At 40.6% G+C, this 22796-nt stretch overlaps 1 protein-coding gene across 1 annotated transcript in view; it reads left to right on the forward strand.

Annotated features, from left to right (window-relative positions):
• The first annotated feature begins 851 nt into the window (after positions 1-851).
• Positions 852-22796, forward strand: part of UBXN8 (UBX domain protein 8) — a 29636-nt gene continuing 7691 nt past the window's right edge. The window contains 5 exon segments of the mRNA XM_021694219.1: positions 852-946; positions 5467-5589; positions 10503-10573; positions 18226-18348; positions 20616-20753. Coding sequence (XP_021549894.1) covers positions 859-946; positions 5467-5589; positions 10503-10573; positions 18226-18348; positions 20616-20753 — 543 coding nt within the window. The 5' untranslated portion in view covers positions 852-858.

Genomic DNA, 22796 nt, shown 5'->3' on the forward strand with positions numbered 1-22796 from the left:
ATCCATGGAAGGGTGAGGTGGGAGGATTGACGGATGGGTCAGAAAACGAAATTTCAAAGCATTAAACTTCGTAAATTGTGGGGACCACCGTAGCTTAACTGCGTTGCAGGTGGGCAGAAGCGCCATAGAGGTGAGTCATGGGATGGCAATGAGGTCATAGAACTGTGAGGCCAAGGTAGGTCATTAACATTTAACATCTGCTGGCAAAACTGAGGCGCAGAGCAAGGAGTAGCAGGACTCCAGGGTCTCCAGGACCTGGAATTTGGTCCAGGCCCCACTTTTCAAGCATCAACCCGCCCGCAATAACAAGAGGCTGCAGAAGGGGCCAAGAACCGTTAGGGAGATAAGGAAGGTGTTTCAGAATAGTGCTTAGTAGCTCCGACCCAAAAGCCCACAATCACCCACTACGGACACGAGGCTGATCACGAGGCACGAGACTGCCTGCTGACAGCGTCAACTGCCCCTACACTTTCTCGTCCAGTACATTTTACTCTCGAGAGTTCTTTTTCACAGCTCCCAGAGTCCAACGGCCTAAGGGACGAGCGCTGCAGGCCTTGCCTCCAGGGAGCTGCCACTACGGCCCAAGTTTTGCTTTCACAGGATTTGGCTAGGCGGGCTGCCAGACAGGCCATCTCTCCTGGACATCACGTGACGTGGGGAGGTGACCTGCATTTCTTCTGATATAAACCTACAGATTATGAGTTCAAAAACGGCCTATATCAGTCGAACCAGCGACCCGGCGTCGGGGCCTAGCTGTCCCCAAAAATCCCTCCCTTAGGAAGGGCTCAACACCACCCTGCAAAGGAAGGCGCAACCGGAAGGGGCGGGGATCCACCCGGAGGCGGAGCTTCCGCTACCATGGCTTCTCGTGGGGTCGTTGGCCTTTTCCTCCTCTCTGCTCTCCCCTTCTTGTGTCTGGAGCTCCGGCGTGGGATCCCCGATCTAGGTAAGTGTTGGCTTTTTCCTTCTGGCACTCACAGCCGCGTAACTTTCCCATGAATGTTGCGTCGAATTCCTGTCTCGCGGCCGCCTCCCCTCTGGGCGGCTTGGACTACAATTCCCAGGCTGTATCGCGCCCGCCTCTCTCTTCCGGCGCCGGGTCCCCCGCCGGGTCTTCCGCCGCTTTGGGGAGGCCGACCGCTTTTGGCGGAGAAGGTGTCCCTCCAGTTTTGCGTGCAAGGCGAGAGGCTGGCGGAGAGCACAGGAATAAACGTAGACACTACTTCCAGATGGTTTTGAACGCTCACAAGGGAATAGGGTGGTGTGATGTAGGCCTTCTGAGGAACTTAAGGAAATGATACGGAGCCAGAGTCAAAAACTCCAGACAAAAGGAATTGTGACATGTTAGAGGAAAAGGATGAAGACCACTGTTGATGGATCAGGGTGACTTAAGGGGAGAGTGGCTCGAGATAACATTCGCGGAGCACCAGTTATAAGCCTAACTCTAAGTGCTGTTATCTCATCCACTCTGTATTATAACTGTGGGGGTGGGTACTATTATAATCCCTATCTTACACTTGAGGAAACTGACACGGAGGTTAAGCGCGTCCGTAAGGTTTTAAGAGTCACCGGAGGAGCGCCTGGCTAGCTCAGTCGGTGGAGCATGCGACTCTTGATCTCAGGTGGGAGGGATTACTAGATAGATAGATAGATAGTCAGTCACTGGATTCTGTGGAGAATGTTTTGGAAGTAGGCTGTAGTGGAAGCAGTGAAGCAAGTGAGGCTCTTGAAGTAGGCAGTTAGTGTTGATGGCCTGGACTAGGATGATAACATGAAATGTGCACAGATTTAGAATATTTACAAAGTAGAATCAACAGGATTTGTGGATGGATTATTGGAAAGGAGGGATTCAAGAATCACTCCTACATGTGAAGTTGAACAACCCTAAGTAGTTGATAGTGCCAGTGATAAAGGGAAAACTGAGAGGAAAATGGTGGACTTGCAGAGAATCAGTCCATTTTTGGATATGTTAGTCATGGGTTTACATGCATGTCTTCCTCTTTATGTTCACTTTTAAAGTTAGAGACCATGATGAAACCTAGCTTTGTATATTTCCTCTCTCTCTCCCCACCCCCAAAAAGTCAGGTACCCAGAAATGTTGCTGGAAATAAGAACTTAAAATAAAATGCTTTTTAAAAAATATCTGCAAAGTCCCTCTAGAAACCTCCTACTCAGGCTGTATTGGAATCTAACAAGACCTTTATCCAGATGACATAAGGAAATGTTAAATTCACACTTACTTATTCCAGAATTTACCTGTTCCCTTGCCTTTACAGTATCCACTGTAATTTAGATTCTCTTCTACTTTGCACTAATGTTTGAGTCACTAGTCAATGAGAAAGTGGTTGCAGAGGGTTGCAGAGGGAATTCTGCTCACATAATAAGCTCTATCAGGAAAATACAGTTCTTGAAGGCAGAGCCTACATCTATTTTGTTTTTGTGTTCCCATCACTTATCACAATGTCTAATTTATTTACTCATTTATTTTAATTGTTTTTTTAAGTAGGCTCCATGCCCAGTGTGGGGCTTGAACTCATGACCCTGAGATCAAGAGTCAAATGCTCTACTGACTAAGCCAGCCAGGCGCCCCCAGAGTGCCTCATTTAATAAAGCAGGCCAAAAATTCTAGAAAATGCAGCTGGGCTTCTGGTAGCATCTCCGTCTAGTTGCTGAATTTTTTTTTTTAATTTTTAAAATTTTTTTAAAGATTTTGTTTATTCATTTGAGACACAGAGATACAGAGAGAGAGAGAGAGAGAAAGCATGAGCAGGAAGAGAGGCAGAGGGAGAGGGAGAAGCAGGCTCCCCACCAAGCCAGGAGCCCGATGTGGGGCTTGATCCCAGGACCCCGGGATCATGACCTGAGCCGAAAGCAGACGCTCAACCATCTGAGCCACCCAGGCACCCCTAGTTGCTGAATTTTTTCACTTAGTTAACTCCTTTCTCCTAGAAACCTCTGTCAGTTGTGAACTGATGGTTGTTTACTTTGGTTTCTTTTTCTTTTTCTTTAACTAATCTCTATACCCAGTGTTGTGCTCAAACTACCAGAGTCTCATGCTCTACCGACTGAGCCAGCCAGGCGCCCCTACTTTGTTTTCTTGATATTCATTCTCCAAATATCGAGTAATAGTAGTTAAGTCTATTTTACAAATCATATGTCCCAGTGCAATGGCTGCAGGGCTAGTTACATGTGGAACAGTACTTACAGATACTAATACTCTTAGCCAGAGCTGCTAATTGAATTCCTAGCTGGAAAATTAGAAATCCCAGACCTTTTCATTCCCCTGGGTTGTATTTTTGGACAAACACTGAAAAATGATTCCTATCTTTTTCTACTGTGTAAAAGCCTTCATTGCCATTTTTACTTGTACTTACACCTAAATATATTAATGCAGCTTCCTCACATTTATTATTCTTTGAAGTGTCTTGCACATGGGCTCTTGAGAATAAGTACCAAAAAAATCAATTTAATAAAAAAATTTTTTACTTGAAAGATGTACACACAAATCTAGTTCTTTTATATTCCCATATGACATTTGCAAATTGCTTGCTTGTTAGAACAAAAAGCAGTATAATGGAACATAAATCCCATAACTCACTGGTTTCTCTAAATACCAATACTGTAGGGCGCCTGGGTGGCTCAGTTGTTAAGCGTCTGCCTTCGGCTCAGGTCATGATCCCAGGGTCCTGGGATCGAGTCCCACATCGGGCTCCCTGCTCGGCAAGAAGCCTGCTTCTCCCTCTCCCATTCCCCCTGATTGTGTTACTGCTCTCGCTATCTCTCTCTCTGTCAAATAAATAAATAAAAAAATAAAATAAAATAAAAAAATAAATACCAATACTGTAGGTATTAAATTACTTTTGTAATACCCTAGATTTAGTTAGGTGTTGTTTTGAACAACACTTGAATCAACAGCTAATGCTGGCAAAAGTTGGAGGACTGTGAGGCAAAACAAAACAAGTATTTCTTTTTTTTTTTTTTTTTAAAGATTTTATTTATTTGAGAGAGAGTGGAGAGTGCACCAACAGAGGGGAGGGGCAGAGGGAGAGGGAGAAGCAGACTCTCCACTGAGGAAGGAGCCTGTTGCAAGACTCAGTCCTAGGACCCTGAGATCATGACCTGAGCCAAAGGCAGATGCTTAACCGACTGAGCTACCCAAGTGCCCCAAAACAAGTATTTCTTTAAACAACTTTAAATTGCTATTTTTTAAAAGGATAACATATATATCAGTTTTCAGTTAAAAATGAAATATTTATGGGGCATCTGGCTGGCTCAGTCAGAAGAACGTGTGGCGCTTGATCTTGGGGTTGTGAGTTTGAGGCCCACGTTGAGTATAGAGATTACTTAAATAAAATTTTTAAAAAAAATAGATAATTAAAATAAATACAATATTTATCACAAGTATAGTCAACTATACTTCAAGAAAGAAAGATTTAAGTATATATATATATATATATATATATATATATATATATTATAATTCCTTCTTTAATCTTTAATTGACTAATTACCAGCCCTGAATGTGATGATTCCTCTGTACCTCTGCCTGGTAACTTTTGAGAACTACAAAACTAAAAACCCCTGTAGAGTAGAAAGCATTTTTTTTTTCCCCAAAGATGTTATTTATTTATTTGAGAGAGAGAATGAGATAGAGAGAGCATGAGAGGGAGGAGGGTCAGAGGGAGAAGCAGACTCCCTGCTGAGCAGGGAGCCTGATGCGGGACTCGATCCCGGGACTCCAGGATCATGACCTGAGCTGAAGGCAGTTGCTTAACCAACTGAGCCACCCAGGTGCCCAGAAAGCATTTTTAACCCAACTTTGTATTTGCTCCCTCACCATTTAGCAAATTGTATTACACAAAGTATAGGTACTTGTTACATTTTTGCTCATTTAATTTTCATCTTTATTCCTAAAATAAGACGAAATACTGAATTTTTACTTTTTTCTAGGTTAAACATGTATGTATATAGTAATTTTATTTGCAAATGACGGAATAAATATGCAGAAATAGAGAAGTACACAGTTCCTTAATTTAACTATGAGAAATATGAATTTCATGTTACAGAATGACTGTTTTTAAATAGAATGAGAATTTGACAAGATGAGACTGTCACAATTTAATTCCTGGTGGGATAATTTTATTTCCTTCTCTGGGTAGAGGGAAACCAGAATTTATTCATTTTTGATAGTCATAATGTTTATAATGTAGCCAGTCACTTGAATTATACCTATATTTCTGAGACAGAAGCTATTCTAAAATTGTTTTCTGAAAACTTGTTCTGGTAATGACAACCATGATGGTTTTAGCTCACAGAGGAGACTGTATGAAAAAAATGATAAGACAGTTGAATAAATTAACTTTTACTATACCACTCTAAATAATCTTAATGCCTTACTATTTATTATTAGTATCAAGAAAAGTGTTTTGAATTTTAATTGTATTTTTTTTTTTTAATCTTTATAAGGAGTTAAAGATCTAATTCTGCTGTGTGGTCGGATTCTCTTACTGCTTGCCCTTCTTACTTTAATGATTTCTGTGACTACCTCATGGCTTAATTCATTTAAATCGTCCCAAGTGTATCTGAAAGGTAAGTTTATTATTTATGCTACCCTTTTGTAATTTCTACTCAAATTCCTTTCCTTTATTGATTCTAGAACTTTGCATAATAAGAACCATTTCCTGTTATTGGTGATGTGCAATTTCAAGGTAATCATTACAACTTTTAACTTGATTTTTTTTTTTTTTTTTTTTTTTTTTTTTTAAGATTTTATTTATTTGAGAGAGAGAGAATGAGAGAGAGCACATGAGAGGGGAGAGGGTCAGAGGGAGAAGCAGGCTCCCTGCCGAGCAGGGAGCCCGATGTGGGACTCGATCCAGGGACTCCAGGATCATGACCTGAGCCGAAGGCAGTCGCTTAACCAACTGAGCCACCCAGGCGCCCTTAACTTGATTTTTAATGGACTATAAATCCCCCAATTTTTTTTTTTTTTAAGATTTTATTTATTTATTTGACAGAGAGAGAGACAGCGAGAGCAGGAACACAAGCAGGGGGAGTGGGAGAGGGAGAAGCAGGCTTCCTGCCGAGCAGAGAGCCCGATGTGGGACTCGATCCCAGGACCCTGGGATCATGACCTGAGCCGAAGGCAGACGCTTAACGACTGAGCCACCCAGGCGCCCCTCCCCCAATTTTTTTTATTTTTTTTATTTTTATTTATTTATTTATTTTAAAGATTTTATTTATTTATTTGAGAGAGAGAATGAGAGAGAGAGAGCACATGAGAGGGGGGAGGGTCAGAGGGAGAAGCAGACCCCCTGCTGAGCAAGGAGCCTGATATGGGACTCGATCCTGGGACTCCAGGATCATGACCTGAGCCGAAGGCAGTCGCTAACCGACTGAGCCACCCAGGCGCTCCCCCCAATTTTTTTTAAAGATTGATTTATTTATTTTTAGAGAGAGAGAGAGAGAAAGAGAGCACGTGCCCATGTGCACATGTGTGCACATGAGTGGGAGGGGCAGAGGGAAAAAGAGAATCTCAAGCAGACTCCTCCCTGAGCATGGAGCTCTACACTGAGCTGGATCCCACGACCCCGAGATCACTACCTGAACTGAAACCAAGAGTCTGACACTCAACCCACCACACCACCCAAGCGCCCCTAAACCCAACATTTTTATGTGAAATTGTACATTATCCTCATATATGCATTTGAAATGATACCATTTCGATGTTGATACATTGCAAATTATCTAATTTTAAATTGTGCAGTTTATTTTTTAATTTTAATTTTATTTTTATTTATTTTTTTAAAGATTTTATTTATTTGTGAGAGAGACAGAGAGCACAAGCAAGGGGAGCAGCAGGCAGAGGGAGAAGCAGGCTCCCCACTGAGCAAGGAGCCCGATGCTGGACTTGATCCCAGGACCCTGAGCCGAAGGCAGACGCTCAACCAGCTGAGCCACCAAGGCGTCCCACAGTTTATTTTTTTTAAGTTTTTATTTATATATTTGAGAGGGAGAGAGAGGACAAGTTGGCGGGGAGGGGCAGAAGGAGAGGGAGAACCAGACAGGGAGTCCAGACTCGAGGCTCAATTCCAGGACCCTGGCTGGGGTCATGACCTGAACCAAAGGCAGATGTTTAACTGACTGAGCCAGCCAGGCGCCCCTAAATCGTGCAGATTAATTGTTCTTTGGTGTTTTCAGTTTATAAACTATTCAACAAATGGTAATCGTCTCTATCATTACTTTGTAAAGGCTTTTCAACCTAATTTATCTTTCATTTCATTTTGGCAGTTTTTTTTTTTTTTAAAGATTTTATTTATTTATTTGAGAGAGAGAGAAAGCATGAGAGGGGAGAGGGTCAGAGCGAGAAGCAGACTCCCTGCTAAGCAGGGAGCCCAATGTGGGACTCGATCTCAGGACTCCGGGATCATGACCTGAGCCGAAGGCAGTTGCTTAACCACTGAGCCACCCAGGCGCCCTTGGCAGTTTTTCTTTACACACTGCTTACTCTTAACTTTAGGAAACCATGCTTGTTCTTACTTTTGATAAGTAAAAAGTTTTACTTTTAATTGTTAAAAGCCCTTAACAATGTAAAAAGTGTTAGAAGCCAGGCCCCCTGGGTGGCTCAGTCAGTTAAGTGTCTGCCTTCGGCTCAGGTCATGATCTTGGGGTCCTGGGATCGAGTCCCATGCCTGTGGGCTCCCTGCTTAGCGGGGAGCCTGCTTCTCCCTCTCCCCCCTGCTTGTGCTCTCTCTCTTGCTAGCTCTCTCTCTCAAATAAATAAATAAAATCTTAAAGAAATAAGTAATTAAGACTGTATAAAGTACTTGTCAGATTTTCTTCAAATGAGTAAAAAATCAGCTTGTTTATACACTTTGTCTTCCCCAGTGTCATCAGATACTGAGATACAAGACTTCACATTCATCTAAAATTTGAATCCTCCATGTTTTGTAAAGATTTGCATGATCAAATGTATCAAAAGCTCAGAAGTAGTCAGTTCTCAGTGACTAAGGATTAAAGTCCCCTGGGGCTCCTGGCCGGCTCAGTCAGTAGAGCATGTGAATCTTGATCTTTGGGTCATGAATTCAAGCCCCACGTTGGGCGTGGAGCCTACTTAAAAAAAAAAAAAAGGATTAAAGCCCCTTAATCACCTGTTATTGATTTATTTAGAAGCTATACTCTTTTTTTATTTTATTTTATTTTATTTTATTTTATTTTATTTATTTATTTGAGAGAGAGAGAATGAGAGAGAACACATGAGAGGGGGTAGGGTCAGAGGGCAAAGCAGACTCCCTGCCAAGCAGGGAGCCCGATGCGGGACTCGATCCAGGGACTCCAGGATCATGACCTCAGCCGAAGGCAGTCACTCAACCAACTGAGCCACTCAGGCACCCTAGAAGCTATACTCTTTGATTCAGAGTCAGGAGGGAGTCTTAAGATCACTAAGTCTGATTCATCACATAGCAAATTAGTGGCCATACTGGGCCTTCTGATTTCCTATGTGCTTTGCTGCTGCCCTAATCTTTCCTTAATATAATTTGAGGAAATATTTATTGCCAGGAGAGAAAGTAGTTGACAGAAAGGAATGTTCCTATTTAAGGAGCCAGGCAGGTTAAGGGATATATTTTCCAAAAAGATGGATAATTCCTCAAGGGAATACAGTTAAATGAAATTAATTTAAATGAAACTTAGTGGGAGCGCCTGGGTGGCTCAGTCGGTTAAGCGTCGACTCTTGATATCAGCTCAGGTCTTGATCTCAGGGTTGTGAATTCAAGCCCGTGTTGGGCTCCCCCAGTGTGGAGCCTACTTAAAATAACTAACTAATTTAGCATATCCAGAATGAAAAAGGTCATACAACAGCAAAAATCCTTTCTCTTGCCATTCAGTGGCTAATAACCTAATATTGGTTCAATCATGGGAGTTGCCAAACACACCCCAGCTTTGGGGTCTAGGCGTGGTTGCATTTATTTTTTTTTAAATGATTTTATGGGGGGTACCTGGGTGGCTCAGTCAGTTAAGCATCTGCCTTTGGCTCAGGTCATGATCCCAGGGTCCTGGGATCGAGCCCCATGTCGCGCTCCCTGCTCAGCAGGAAGCCTGCTTCTCCCTCTCTGCATACTTGTGCTCTCTCTGTCAAATAAATAAATAAAATCTTAAAAAAAAAATTAATAATTTTATGATTTTATGTTTTTATTTTTAAGCAATTTCTACATCCAACATGGGGCTCGAACTCACAATCCGGAGATCAAGAGTCACATGCTCCACTGACTGAGACAGCCAGGTGCACCCAGGCATGTTGCTTTTATTTATGGTCATGTCCAAGGGTGACCAAATGGTACTCATGTCTGCAGTGCAGCGTTCCACACTCAGGTGCAGTAATGAGCTTCCATGCCATGTCTTGGAGCTGCTGAAGCCCTATCAAGGGCCTACACTTAAAACACTTAAAATCCAACTTTTTAAAAATTTAATTTAATTTAATTTTTTTAACTTTTTTTTTTTTAAAGATTTTATCCATTCATTCGAGAGAGAGAGAGAGAGAGCACGAGCAGGGGGAGAGGCAGAGGGAGAAGCAGGCTCCCCGCTGAGCCAGGAGCTGAACGTGGGGCTCAATCCCAGGACCCTGGGACAATGACCCGAGCCGAGGCAGACGCCCAGCCATCTGAGCTACCCAGGCGCCCCTAATCCAACTTTTTTTTTTTTTAAGATTTATTTATTTATTTATTTGATAGAGAGAGACAGCGAGAGAGGGAACACAAGCAGGGGGAGTGGGAGAGGGAGAAGCAGGCTTCCTGCCGAGTAGGGAGCCCGATGCGGGGCACGATCCCAGGACCACCTGAGCCGAAGGCAGACGCTTAACAACTGAGCCACCCAGGTGCCCCCCAACTTTTTTTTTTAAAGTAAGGTGTGGAACCTAGTGCAGGGCTTGAACTCACAGCCCTGAGATCAAGACCTGAGCTGAGATCAGGAGTCAGATGCTTAACCAACTGAGCCTCCCAGGCACTCCCCAACATAATCATTCTTTTTTTTTTTTTTTTAGGATTTCATTTATTCATTTGACAGACTGAGAGAGCACAAGGCGGGGAGGGGCAGAGAGGGGGGGAGAAGCAGACTCACTGCTGAGCGGGTAGCCCGATGTGGGACTCGATCCCAGGACCCCGAGATCATGACCTGAGCCAAAAGCAGACGCTTAACTGACTCAGCCACCCAGCTGCCCCCCATAATCATTCTTGAAGCCTCCTCTCCAAAACTATAGCATACAATATTAGTACATGTCAGAGAACTTTTGTTTCAGGACAGGCCTTTTCTTTATAGATTTTACTTGTAGATTTCTTTGTTTGAACTATCTGCATATATCTCATTTTCATTATTTCAAAAATTATAGTCTGTTTTTTGAAGGCTTGTCTCTCCCAAAATGTTTTATCTACAGAGTATTTTCAGAGAAAAGAGCATTCAGTTTATCATAGTTTGGAATTAAAGAGCACTTTTATGTTTTGCTGTCTTAGAAGAAGAAGAGAAGAATGAGAAAAGGCAAAAACTTGTCAGAAAAAAACAACAAGAGGCACAGAGTGAAAAGGTAAAGTATAATTTTTAAAGAGTATATGTATATATAGAGAGAATACAGAATATCTGGAGCATCTAAAATTGAGGTCTATTGCTTTCTGTGTTTGTGCTCAGATTTTTTAATTATTGAGGTCAAATTCACATGACATAAGATTACCAAATAAAAAAAATAAACCAATTTAAAATGTACAGTTCAGTGGCATTTAGAACATTTATAGTGTTGTGCAACTACTATCTCAAGTTCCAAAACATTTTCTTTACCCCAAAAGAAAACCCCACACCTATTAAATAGTCACTTCCCCATTCCCTGCTCCTTCTGTCCTCTGGTAACCCCCAGTCTGCTTTCTGGTTTGTTTGTTTTTTTAAGATTTTATTTATTTATTTGACAGAGAGAGACAGCGAGAGAGGGAACACAAGCAGGGGGAGCGAGAGAGGGAGAAGCAGACTACCCGCTGAGCAGGGAGCCCAATGCAGGGCTCGATCCCAGGACCCCGGGATCACGGCCTGAGCCAAAGGCAGACACTTAACGACTGAGCCACCCAGGCGCCCCTTGTTTTGTTTTTTTAAGATTACGCCCCTTGTTTTGTTTTTTTAAGATTTATTTATTTGATGGGGCGCCTGGGTGGCTCAGTCGTTAAGTGTCTGCCTTTGGCTCAGGCCGTGATCCCGGGGTCCTGGGATCGAGCCCTGCATTGGGCTCCCTGCTCAGCGGGTAGTCTGCTTCTCCCTCTACCTTTCCCCGCTGCTTGTGATCGCTCTCTCCAATAAATAAATAAAATTAAAAAAAAAAAAGATTTATTTATTGGAGAGAGAGAGAGTGAGCAGGGGGAGGGGCGGAGGGAGAGGGGGGAAAAAAAATCCTCCAGCAGACTCCCCTCTGAGTGCAGAGCCTAATGCAGGGCTTAGTCCCAGGACCCCGAGACTGTGACCCAAGCCAAAATCAAGAGTCAGCCACCCAACTAACTGAGCCACCCAGGCATCCCTACTTTCTGTTTGTATGAATTTCTTCTGGATATTTCATATGAATGGAATCATATAACATGTGACCTTTCTGTTTGGCTTCTTTCACTTAGCATAATGTTCTTGGGGTTCATCCATATACATGTATCAATACATGTATTGATTCATTCCTTTTTGTGGGGGAATAATATTTCATTATATGGATATATCAAAATTCGTTTCTCTATTCATTTGCTGACTGACATTTAGGTTTCCACCTTTTAGCTATTATGAATAGTGCCACTATGACTATTTGGGCACAAGTCTTTGAGTACCTTTTTTCAGTTCTTTTGGGTATATACATAGGAGTGGAATTGCTGGGTCATATAGTAATTCTATGTTTAACTTTTTGAGGAACCACCAGACTATTTTCTACACCAGCTATACCATTTTATATTCTCACCAGCAATATCTGAGCAGCCCAGTTTCTCCATATCCCACCCCCCATCCTTTTAAATACCCATTGTAATGAGTATGAAATGGTATCACCTTGTGGTTTGATCTGCATTTCCCTAATGACTAAAGATGTTGAGAATCTTTTCATGTGCTTGTTGGAGAAATGTCTACCCTTACATCTTCTCTGCAGAAATGTCTGTTCAAGTTCTTCGCCCATTTTTGGATTGGGTTGTTTGTCTTTTTGTTTTTTATAGGAGTTCTTTATGGATTCTGAAAACTAGACTCTTATCAGATACATAATTTCCAAGTATTTTCTCCCATTGTGCAGGTTGCCTTTTCACTCTTTTGATAGTATCCTTTGATGCACAAAAGTTTTGATGAAATCCAATTATTTACTTCTTGTGTTGCTCCTGCTTTCGATGTCCTATTTAAGAATCCATTGTCAAATAGAAGTCATGAAGATTTACTACTATATATTTTCTTCCAAGAGTTGTAGAGTTTTAGCTTTTATATTTAGGTTATTAACCCACTTTGAGTTAAGTTTTGTATATGGTGTGAGGTGGGGGTTCAGTTTCTTTTTTTTTAATATTGTTTTGGCTATTTGGGGCTTTTTGCAATTTCATATGAATTTCAGTTGGCTTTTCCATTTCTGTAAAAAAAGCCTGTGGGATTTTGGGAATGATTACATTGAAATCCATAGATTGCTTTGGGTAGTATTGACAGTTTATAATATTAAGTCTTCCTTGCTTTGCCTAGTATTGACATCTTAATGATATTGTCTTTCAATCCATAAACCTATAATGTCTTTCCATTTATTTATATCTTTAATTTCTTCCAGCAATATTTTATAGTTTTCAGTGCATATAGTTTTCACCCCTTTGGCTAAGTTTATTTCTGCATATTTTATTTTGGATGCTGTTTTAAATGTAATTGTTGTTTTCTTAATTTCCTTTTTTGACTTTTCATTGCTCAATGTACAGAAATACAAATGATTTTTGTGTGTTGATCTTGTACCCTGTCCTTTGTTCATTGTTTATTAGCCTTAGTGGTTGCTGTGTGTGGATTCTTCGGATTTCCTATATACAGGCAAATCTTGTTTTATTGTACTTAATTGTGCTTCGTGGATACTTTTTTTTTTTTAATAAATTAAAGGTTTATGGCAACTCTACATTGAGCAAGTCTCTTGATTCCATTTTTTCCAGCAGCATTTGCTAAGTTTGTGTCTCTGTCACATTTCGGTAATTCTTGCAATATTTCAAACTTTTTCTTTTTTCTTTTTTTTTTTCTTTTTTTTCTTTTTTTATTTATTTTATTTTATTTTATTTTTTTTTAAAGATTTTTTTTTTTATTTATTTATTTGAGAGAGCGAGAATGAGAGAGAGTACATGAGAGGGGGGAGGGTCAGAGAGAGAAGCAGGCTCCTCGCCAAGCAGGGAGCCCGATGCGGGACTCGATCCCGGGACTCCAGGATCATGACCTGAGCCGAAGGCAGTCGCTTAACCAACTGAGCCACCCAGGCGCCCCTCTTTTTTTTTTTTTTAAAGATTTTATTTATTTATTTGAGAGAGAGAGAATGAGAGAGAGAGCATGAGGGGGGGAGGGTCAGAGGGAGAAGCAGACTCCCCACCGAGTAGGGAGCCTGATGTGGGACTCGATCCTGGGACTCCAGGATCATGGCCTGAGCCAAAGGCAGTTGCTTAACCAACTGAGCCACCCAGGCGCCCTCAAACTTTTTCATTATTATATTTGTTGTGATAATCTGTGATCCGTAATTTATAACTCACTGAAAGCTCAGATAATGGTTAGCATTTTTTAACAATAAAGCATTTTTTTTTAAAGATTCTATTTATTTATTTGAGAGAGAGCACAAGCAGGGGAAAGGGACAGAGGGAGAAGCAGATTTCCCACCGAGCAGGGAGCCCAGTGCAATGGGGGGCTGGATCCCAGGACCCTAGGATCATGACCTGAGCCCAAGGCAAACACTTAACCGACTGAGCCACCCAGGCACCCCAACAATAAAGTATTTTTAGATTAAAGTATGTACTTTTTTGTAGATGTAATGCTATTGCACATTTGGTAGAGTACAGTGTAGTATAAATATAACTTTTAAATGCAGTGGGAAACCAGAAAATTAATTTGACTTGCTTTATTATTTACTTTATTGCAAACTGAACCTGCAATATCTCTGATGTATGCCTACATAAGATCATGTCATCTGAGAACAGGGATAGTTTTACTTCTTTCTTTCCAAAATTGGTACTGTTTATTTCTTCTTTTCTTGCCTGTTGCTCTAGCTGAAATTTCTAAACAGTGTTGAGTAGCAGTGGTGAAAGCAGGCATCTTTGTCTTGTTCCTGGTAGAAAGCTTTTAGTCTTCCACCATTGAATGTAATGTTAGCTATGGATTTTTTTCTAGACACTCGTCATGTTGAGCAAGTTCCTTCCTATTCCTAGTTTCTGAGTATTTTTATCATAAAGAGTGTTGAATTTTGTCAAATGCTTTTTCTTTATCAATTGAGATGATCATGTGGTTTTCCCCCCTTTGTTTTATTAATACGTATTATATTGATTGATTTTCTTATGTTTGAAACATCTTGCATTTTTGGGGTAAATCACACTTCGCTGGCATATAATCCTTTTAAAATGTTATTGGAGGGCGCCTGGGTGGCTCAGTTGGTTAAGCGACTGCCTTCGGCTCGGGTCATGATCCTGGAGTCCCGGGATCGAGTCCCGCATCGGGCTCCCTGCTCGGCGGGGAGTCTGCTTCTCCCTCTGACCCTCCTCCCTCTCATGCTCTCTGTCTCAAATAAATAAATAAAATCTTTAAAAAAAAATGTTATTGGATTCAGTTTGCTAAAATTTGTTGAGGATATTTGCGTTTATATTTATAAGGGATTTATATTTTCTTGTAGTGTCTTTGTCTGTCTTTGGTGTCAGGATAATGATGACCTCGCAGAATTAATTAGGAATTGTTCTCGCCTCTTTTATTTTTTTGGAATTTCAACAGGATCAGTGTTAACTCTTCTTTAAAGGTTTGATAGAATTCACCTATGAACCCATCTGGTCCTACTCTTCTTTATTGGGAGGTTTTTAATTACTGATGCAATATTTTGTTAGGTCTGTTGAGATTTCCTATTTCTTCTTGAATCAGTTTAGGCAATTTGTGTGTTTCTAGGAATTTGTCTACTTCATCTTGGTTTTCTGATTTGATGGTCTACAATCGTTCTAAAATTCTTTTTCTAATCTTTTTTATTTCTATAAGGCTGGTAGTAATATCCTCACATTTCTGATTTTAGTTATTTGTCTTCTCTTTTTCTTCGTCAAGGTAAAGGTTTGTCAGTTTTGTTGATCTTTTCAAAGAACCAGTTTTGGTTCTGGTTGTTTTCCTGTTCTATTTTCTGTTTAGTTTGTGCTTTTTACAGTTTTTTAAGTTGTAAAGTTAACTTATTGATTTAAGATCATTCTTCTTTAATTAGATGTTTACAGCTATAACTTTCCCTCTGAGCATTGCTTTTGCTGTATCCTATTCAAGATTTTGTTTGATAGCTAGGAATTACATTTCCTGTGGATGATTATCCAACACTTACTTCTTGACCTTGAACTGTCAGCACTCAGGCAGTTGCCAGATTGATGATTAACCTTTGTGAAAGAGGAGACCCCTGTGGACTTTCGCCTAAATATTAAAAACATAAACCTTTTACAAAGGCCTTGGTACAAGGGCATTAATATTTTGAAAGCTATCAACTTGTTTTCAACTTGCTATCACTGTGTTTCAGCATCTAAACAACTTGTTCTTCTGGTGAACAAATTATTCCTTTTTAAGTAAACAAGCGAAGGCTGAAAACAAATCACAAGAGTAAAAGCCTATGTATTTGTTGGGAGATGGGAGATTACTACATTTGTAACTACCCTGATCTGAATTAATTAATTAATTAATTAAGATTTTTATTTTATTTATTTGACAGAGAGAGAGAACCTGAGAGAGGGAACACAAGCAGGGGGAGTGGGAGAGGGAGAAGCAGGCCTCCCGCCAAGCAGAGAGCCCAATGTGGGGCTCGATCCCAGGACCCCGGGATCATGACCCAAGCCGAAGGCAGATGCCCAACGACTGAGCCACCCAGGCGCCCCCCTGATCTGAATTTAGAACAATAAAAGTGTCCTTGTAAGATCTTTTGTAAGAAACTCTCTTGTAAATATTTGAACTTTTGAAGTTTAAAGTTATTTCTTGTGGAAGTAACTGTTAATTGTAAAGCTTTGCATGATAATTAGTAAATTATAATTACATCTAGATGCCAACTATCTGCTAACTGGCATCTATAATTCCTAAGGGTGTGTAAAGTTAGGATTCTTTTGTTTGGCAAAAGTCTTTATCCCATTGAAGTTCTCTCTTTGGACAAAAGAAAATTAATCAGTGTCTCAATATAGTCTATGTATGTGCATGGTGAAGTGCCCAACTTGTGCAGATATGTACCTGCTGATAAATAAAATTTTTGAGGCTTGGCATTGTAAAAAGGTGATTTTTCTCTTCCAACACTTGATTGATAGTTTGATTTGGCATAGAATTGCAGATTGAAAATCCCTAGAATTTTGAAATATTGCACCATTAACCTCAAAATTCCAGTGTGGTTTTCCAAATTCCTTTTTCTCTGTTAATTATAGTCTCCATTTTTCATGTTGGAGACTTTAATCATGTGGTAATCCTTGGCTCTGTCCTTTCAGCTTAAAGAGAGATGCACTAAGGGGCGCCTGTATGGCTCAGTTGGTTAAGCAACTGCCTTCAGCTCAGGCAGCATCCCAGAGTCCTGGGATCGAGCCCTGAGTCGGGCTCCCTGCTCAGCAGGGCAGTCTGCTTCTCCCGTTTCCTCTCCCCTTGCTCGTGCTCTCTCTCTTGCTCACTGTCTTTCAAATAAATAAATGAAATCTTTAAAAAGAAAAAGAGATACACTAAAAAGTTAATTGATGGAATATGCATTTGTAAAATTGCATCAAGCTTTAGGTTCTTTACTGGTCATAAGTTCTACTTAAACAAAACAGAAAAGGAAAATAAAGCTACTTGGAATTTCTGTGTATGTGGTCAGGGTTTGACGGGTTGTCTGCTGGTGTAGGGTGATGTGATGGAGGAGTAGTTTAGCTTTGTCACTGTCTCTTTGTTCTTTTGTTCTTTTGCAATTCACCTTCTCCAGAGAGGGCACCTCCATTCTCTCGCCTTGGGGGTTAAAGCCGGGGTGCAGTCTGAGTCAAGTGGGGAAGGCGGCTGGGGAGTCTCACTTGTCAGTGTGTACATCTTCATGTACTCAGTTGTTTGAGTGTGCACTCCTGCTGTCACTAAGACTGGGATCTGGGACTCTGTAGCCTCTCTGGTTCACACTCTCTGGTTGAGGCTCGGCGTCCCCCGCCACTGTGGTATATGTGTGTCGTCTTCCTTGGCCCTCCCGGCTCTCTGGAGCGCCCTGGCTTGCTTTGTACTGCTGTCCTCCTCTGCACGCACTTTGGCTGCAGGTTTCTCACTGTGTTGAATCAGTTGCCCCCTTCTCCGTAGGTCCTTATATACAGTGGGTTTTGTGCTTATAGTATTTCTCCGTTTCACCAGCGATGGAATTTAGCTTTCTCTTTCTTGTTCCCTTGGTCATTTAGAGATGAGTCTCAAGAGGAGAGGGGGCAGAAATTTCACTCTGTCATCTTAAAACCAGAATCTCCATTTCTTTTAAGTCCAAAAATATGTTCAGCTTTACTATGATTAAGCTATTCAGTGAACTCTCTTCCAAGTGACTTCATGTGTTGGGCATCATGCCTTCAACAAACGGCTCTGACTTGAAGCTCCTAGAGGTCAAGGATCACGTCCTAGGCATCTTGACATCCCTAGCTCCTAGTAAGTTTTCATCGCACTGAAAATGCAGTAAAGGGGCGCCTGCCTGGCTTAGTCGGTGGAGCGCACAACTCTTGATCTCAGGGTCATGAGTTTGAGCCCTACGTTGGGTGTAGAGATTACTTAAATAAAATCATATTAAAAAAAAAAGAAATGAAAACACTGAAAGTGATAGAGGCAGACTGCCAGATAAGCATAAATACAGAACATTTGTCTTTATCGGCATTATGTATAAATGAAGATTTTTAGAGAGTGCTATTAAAGTGGAGGATGCTGCTTTTTTGGCAAAATTGAGTGAGTGTGAAAACACAATTTCTTCACCTGGTTCCTATTTAACAACTTTATAGATAACATAAAATCTTAGGAATGTTATAGTAACAACACCTCATTTATTTTTTTGAACAGGCCAGCAGATACATAGAGAACGTTCTAAAACCTCACCAGGAAATGAAGTTGAGAAAACTGGAAGAACGCTTTTATCAGATGATGGGTGAAACCTGGAAGTTGAGCAATGGTCATAAACTTGGGGTTAGAAAATATTTTCACTTTATATTTTGAATTCTGCTATTACATATATGCAATAGATGTATATTACACGCATTGGATAAGGACGTATAATGTATAAGTATATCACATATATTGATTTTTTAAATTTTCAAATGATGTTAAGCCATTAGTACAGGCAGTTTTTTAGGAGTCTTTACTGACATAGAGCATATATGTGTGTTGAAGGGTAAATGCTTTTGGTGCCTAAAGAGCATATAACTTAGATGCTTGAGAAGCTCTAACATATGGTAGTCTTTGAGAAAACTGTTGACTAATCACCATATTTTATATGCAGAAATTCAGATCTTTTCTTAAGTAAGATCTCCCCGGTACTATAAGCTCACATTATACTCATTCTGTTGGACTCTGTTTCTGTAAAGCCAAATTAACCTTTGGCTCTTTTTTCCTTTGGCATTGAATCTGAAGTTCATCATTTGCTACTGGAAGTTCACAATTCCAAGTTTTGTTACAGAGGAAAAAGGATATTCATAAAGGAATTAAGTTTTAGAGTAATTGGCCACAGATTATATGTATAAGATCATTTCTGTCCCAAACATTTTTGGGGTTGTTTTTTTGCTCTCTGTTTATATTGCACTTTTTACCATCTTATAAAGAAAATAATCCCGTAAAGGTTAATAGGATTCTTATAGTGAAGTAGAGTCAGTTTTTATTCATTTCATAATGGTAAATATGCCATAAAGCAATCAAGGTTGGGTAATGAAATTACTGTGAAAGATGTGCAACGTGAAATGCACCTGCTCTGGGGAGTCATTTCACTTCTGAGATGAGTTTGTCTTCTGTTCGGTTTGGTGGTGTTGGACATAGACAGCCTGGTTTTAGCCAGCCACATCTTTTTCTGAAATGGTCACAATGTGAATTAGTCATTCTGCCCCTTGCTTTTAGGCTGTGTCTTCATGGCAATACTAGTTTATATTTTAACCTAGTTGGTGGGGACAACAATAAGTCAGGGACAGAGCAGACTGTTGGTGTTGTTATGATTTAAGGCCCATAGGACTATCAAGAATGTGAGAATCGGGATGTTAATTGCTGAGAGAAAGTGTAGGCATCAGCTGATGGAGCCCAGTACTTTGCAGTCAGACAGCCTAAGTTTGGCCAGTTAATTGGTGAGCATGAAGGTCTCCTAACTCCCATTGCCCTTGCTCCTTCCAAGTTTTCTTAGGACAAAGGAACGGGGAAGACAGCCTATGAAAATGGTGGCCATTTTCATCTGATGAGGAGAACATTTACAAGTCAGTAGATGTGGAAAAAAGGCATTATTGAACTAAATAAGCATGTATCTGAGAATCTGACACTTAATTATTTTGCACAGGAAAAGGTTTTAATGGGTAATATTAATAAAAAGTAATCTTTATGATTTCTGGAATAAAATCCTTTGCCTCCTAAAGTGATTAACTCAAAGAAAGATGAGAGTTTGAATTTGAGAACTTAAACATGTTCATGTATAAAAGGATTCTAGGGCCGCGTTCAGCTATGAAAGTATCACATGGTCACATATACAGATATGTTTGTACGTACATCTTCTATTTTCATGGCCTTTTGAGGCATAATCCCTTGCACTGTCTTGCTTCCTTTATTTTTTTTAAAAGATTTTATTTATTTACTTGACAGAGAGAGGCATAGCGAGAGAGGGAACACAAGCAGGGAGGAGTGGGAGAGGGAGAAGCAGGCTTCCCGCAGAGCGGGGAGCCCGATGCGGGGCTCGATCCCAGGACCCTGGGATCATGACCTGAGTGGAAGGTGGACGCTTAACGACTGAGCCACCCAGGTGCCCCTGTCTTGCTTCCTTTAAAGAAAGGAGAAAAGGATATCATTCAGGTTTTCTTCTTTCTTCCATCCTAACTGATCCTGGGGATCAGTTAAAATGGAACGATCCCTCTCAGCCTTGTATCTATCAGAGGGAGCCCCAGAGCTGGATATAGGATAGTTTCTACAAGATGTTAGCTCCATGTTTTCTTGTCTAAGGAGATAATCCTTTAAATTTCTGGGCCTAATAATGACTAAATTATTATTATTTTTTATTTTTTTTATTTTTTAGTAGGCTCCACGCCCAACGTGGGGCTTGAACTCACGACCCTGAGATTGAGTCACATGTTCTACTGACTGAGCCAGCCAGGCACCCCAACTAAATTCTATTTTTTATTGAAATGCCATCAGGGTAAAAGAAATAACCACTGTGATAGAATAAAGTTGGTAATAGCATTTAGAAATTGTCTGTTGTTTTTGACCAGGGTGACGAGGATTTGGCGCTTGAAAATGAGAGTCAGACATCTTTTAAAACATCAAACAGAGAAGCAGCAAAGAGACGAAACTTGCCTAAGCCTTTAAGCAAAATTTCACCATCTGCTGAGCAGCCCACGCAGAAGGAGGTTCATTTCTAAATGCCTACTCATGTAATTGTATCAGTTTGCGGTAGGAATATTGCTCTCTGGGCCAGGTGGTATACTGAGTGAAGATTAGGACTGGCTTTTAATATAGATGGTATCTTCCCACTGCCTTACGAAGGGGTCAGCTTCATTGAGAATCACATCTCGTATTTAATAGTATTAATGTTCTGAACGCCACATAGAAGGAAGCTATGAAAAAAATGCTAATAGGTTTTGAAAATACTCGGTTCTTTTTGAGGAAGGAATTCAATTATGTAGAAATGAAAAATATAATGTTTATTAACGGAAACATTCCTACAGGTAGCTAAGATATGATTAACCCATATTTAGTGAGTGTCAGTTTTTCTCAGTGGCCTTGCTAGGAAATGGGTTAGCAACCATTCACTTTGGAACAGTGCTCAGATTTATTATTCCTTCTGTTCTTTCAAATCTTCAATCCCCAAGTTGACTCTGATTTGGAGGTGGCAAAGGTTGGAAATAGGTCTCTTTGCACTAACTCTGAGGGAAAGCTGAGAGGCTGTATTTTCCCTGAAAATAGTTTCTAATGTGTTGCTTCTCTGTCTGAAGTTTCTTGGTCCCTTAATGGGGCTTGAAGGTGGCAATCAGGTCACTGAACTATTTCTAGCATTTTAAAAAGATCTAATGAACTATATGGACTAATTTAAAATTCAGGATTCTTTACCTTTTGTTAATAACAAGAGTCGTCTTGGGCGCCTGGGTGGCTCAGTTGGTTAAGCGACTGCCTTCAGCTCAGGTCATGATCCTGGAGTCCCAGGATCGAGTCCCGCATCGGGCTCCCTGCTCGGCAGGGAGTCTGCTTCTCCCTCTGACCCTCCCCCTTCTCGTGCTCTCTTTCTCTCTCTCTCTCTCACACTCTCTCAAATAAATAAAATCTTAAAAAAAAAAAAAAAAGAAGTACTTATCTGGGGCCACCGGGGTGGCTCAGTCGGTTAAGCATCTGTCTTTGGCTCAGTCATGAGCCCAGGGTCCCGGGATCGAGTCCCGCATCGGGCTCCCCGCTCAGCGGGGAATCTGCTTCTCCCTCTGACCCTCCTCCCTCTCATGCTCTCTGTCTCTCTCTCATTGTCTCTCTCGCAAATAAATAAAATCTTAAAAAAATAAATAAATAACAAGAGTCATCTCAAGTTGATGGTAAATTTTGGTTGACCGTCACCTATGCTTTTGATACCAAAGGAAAACAAATGGTTTATTTTATTTTATTTTATTTTAAAGATTTTATTTATTTATTTGAGACAGAGAATGAGACAGAGCATGAGAGGGTCAGAGGGAGAAGCAGACTCCCCGCCGAGCAGGGAGCCCGATGCGGGACTCGATCCAGGGACTCCAGGATCATGACCTGAGCCGAAGGCAGTCGCTTAACCAACTGAGCCACCCAGGCGCCCCAAATGGTTTATTTGATAAGATGCAATTAATGTTGGTTAGATAAAATGCTATAAAACATGAGTCTGTGGTATTAAAAAACAAAAAGCATCCCTGAAGGTGAAATTGTTGGCAACAGTGTTTAGTGAGAGAAAATGGTCTGAACACCTGGTTTTGTAACGGATAAATCGAAATAGGGAAACCAGAGTAAATCATGAAGGCAACCAAAGTGAATGGTGGTTATCTAGTCCCCTAGAAGTGCCAATGAAGGAAAATATGCACTTAAAATGTGTGTGTGTGTACATACATATATATATGAACCTAAATAATTTTGGGGTCTATTGAACTTAATATTTATCCTCGGTTTCTTTAAATAATATATTTTATATAGTATCTTGGAATATCATAAAAATAAGATTCTTACATGAGCATAGATGGGTAGCTGTCACCTCACCTCCTGTTATTATCATCTGTTTAGCACAAGGTTGCTTCCCCAAAAATGTTTATTAATTGAGCTCTTTCATATTATAAATTTTTTATAAATGTCTGTTAAAAGATTTCATTAAGCTTAGATATGCCTAAACTCTATATTAAAAGGAACCCTTCTCGCTGAGATTGTTACTTTTTTTCTTCTTCAAAATGTTT

Source organism: Neomonachus schauinslandi, chromosome 2 (genome assembly GCF_002201575.2).
Source record: "Neomonachus schauinslandi chromosome 2, ASM220157v2, whole genome shotgun sequence".
In the NCBI taxonomy this organism is placed as follows: domain Eukaryota; kingdom Metazoa; phylum Chordata; class Mammalia; order Carnivora; family Phocidae; genus Neomonachus; species Neomonachus schauinslandi.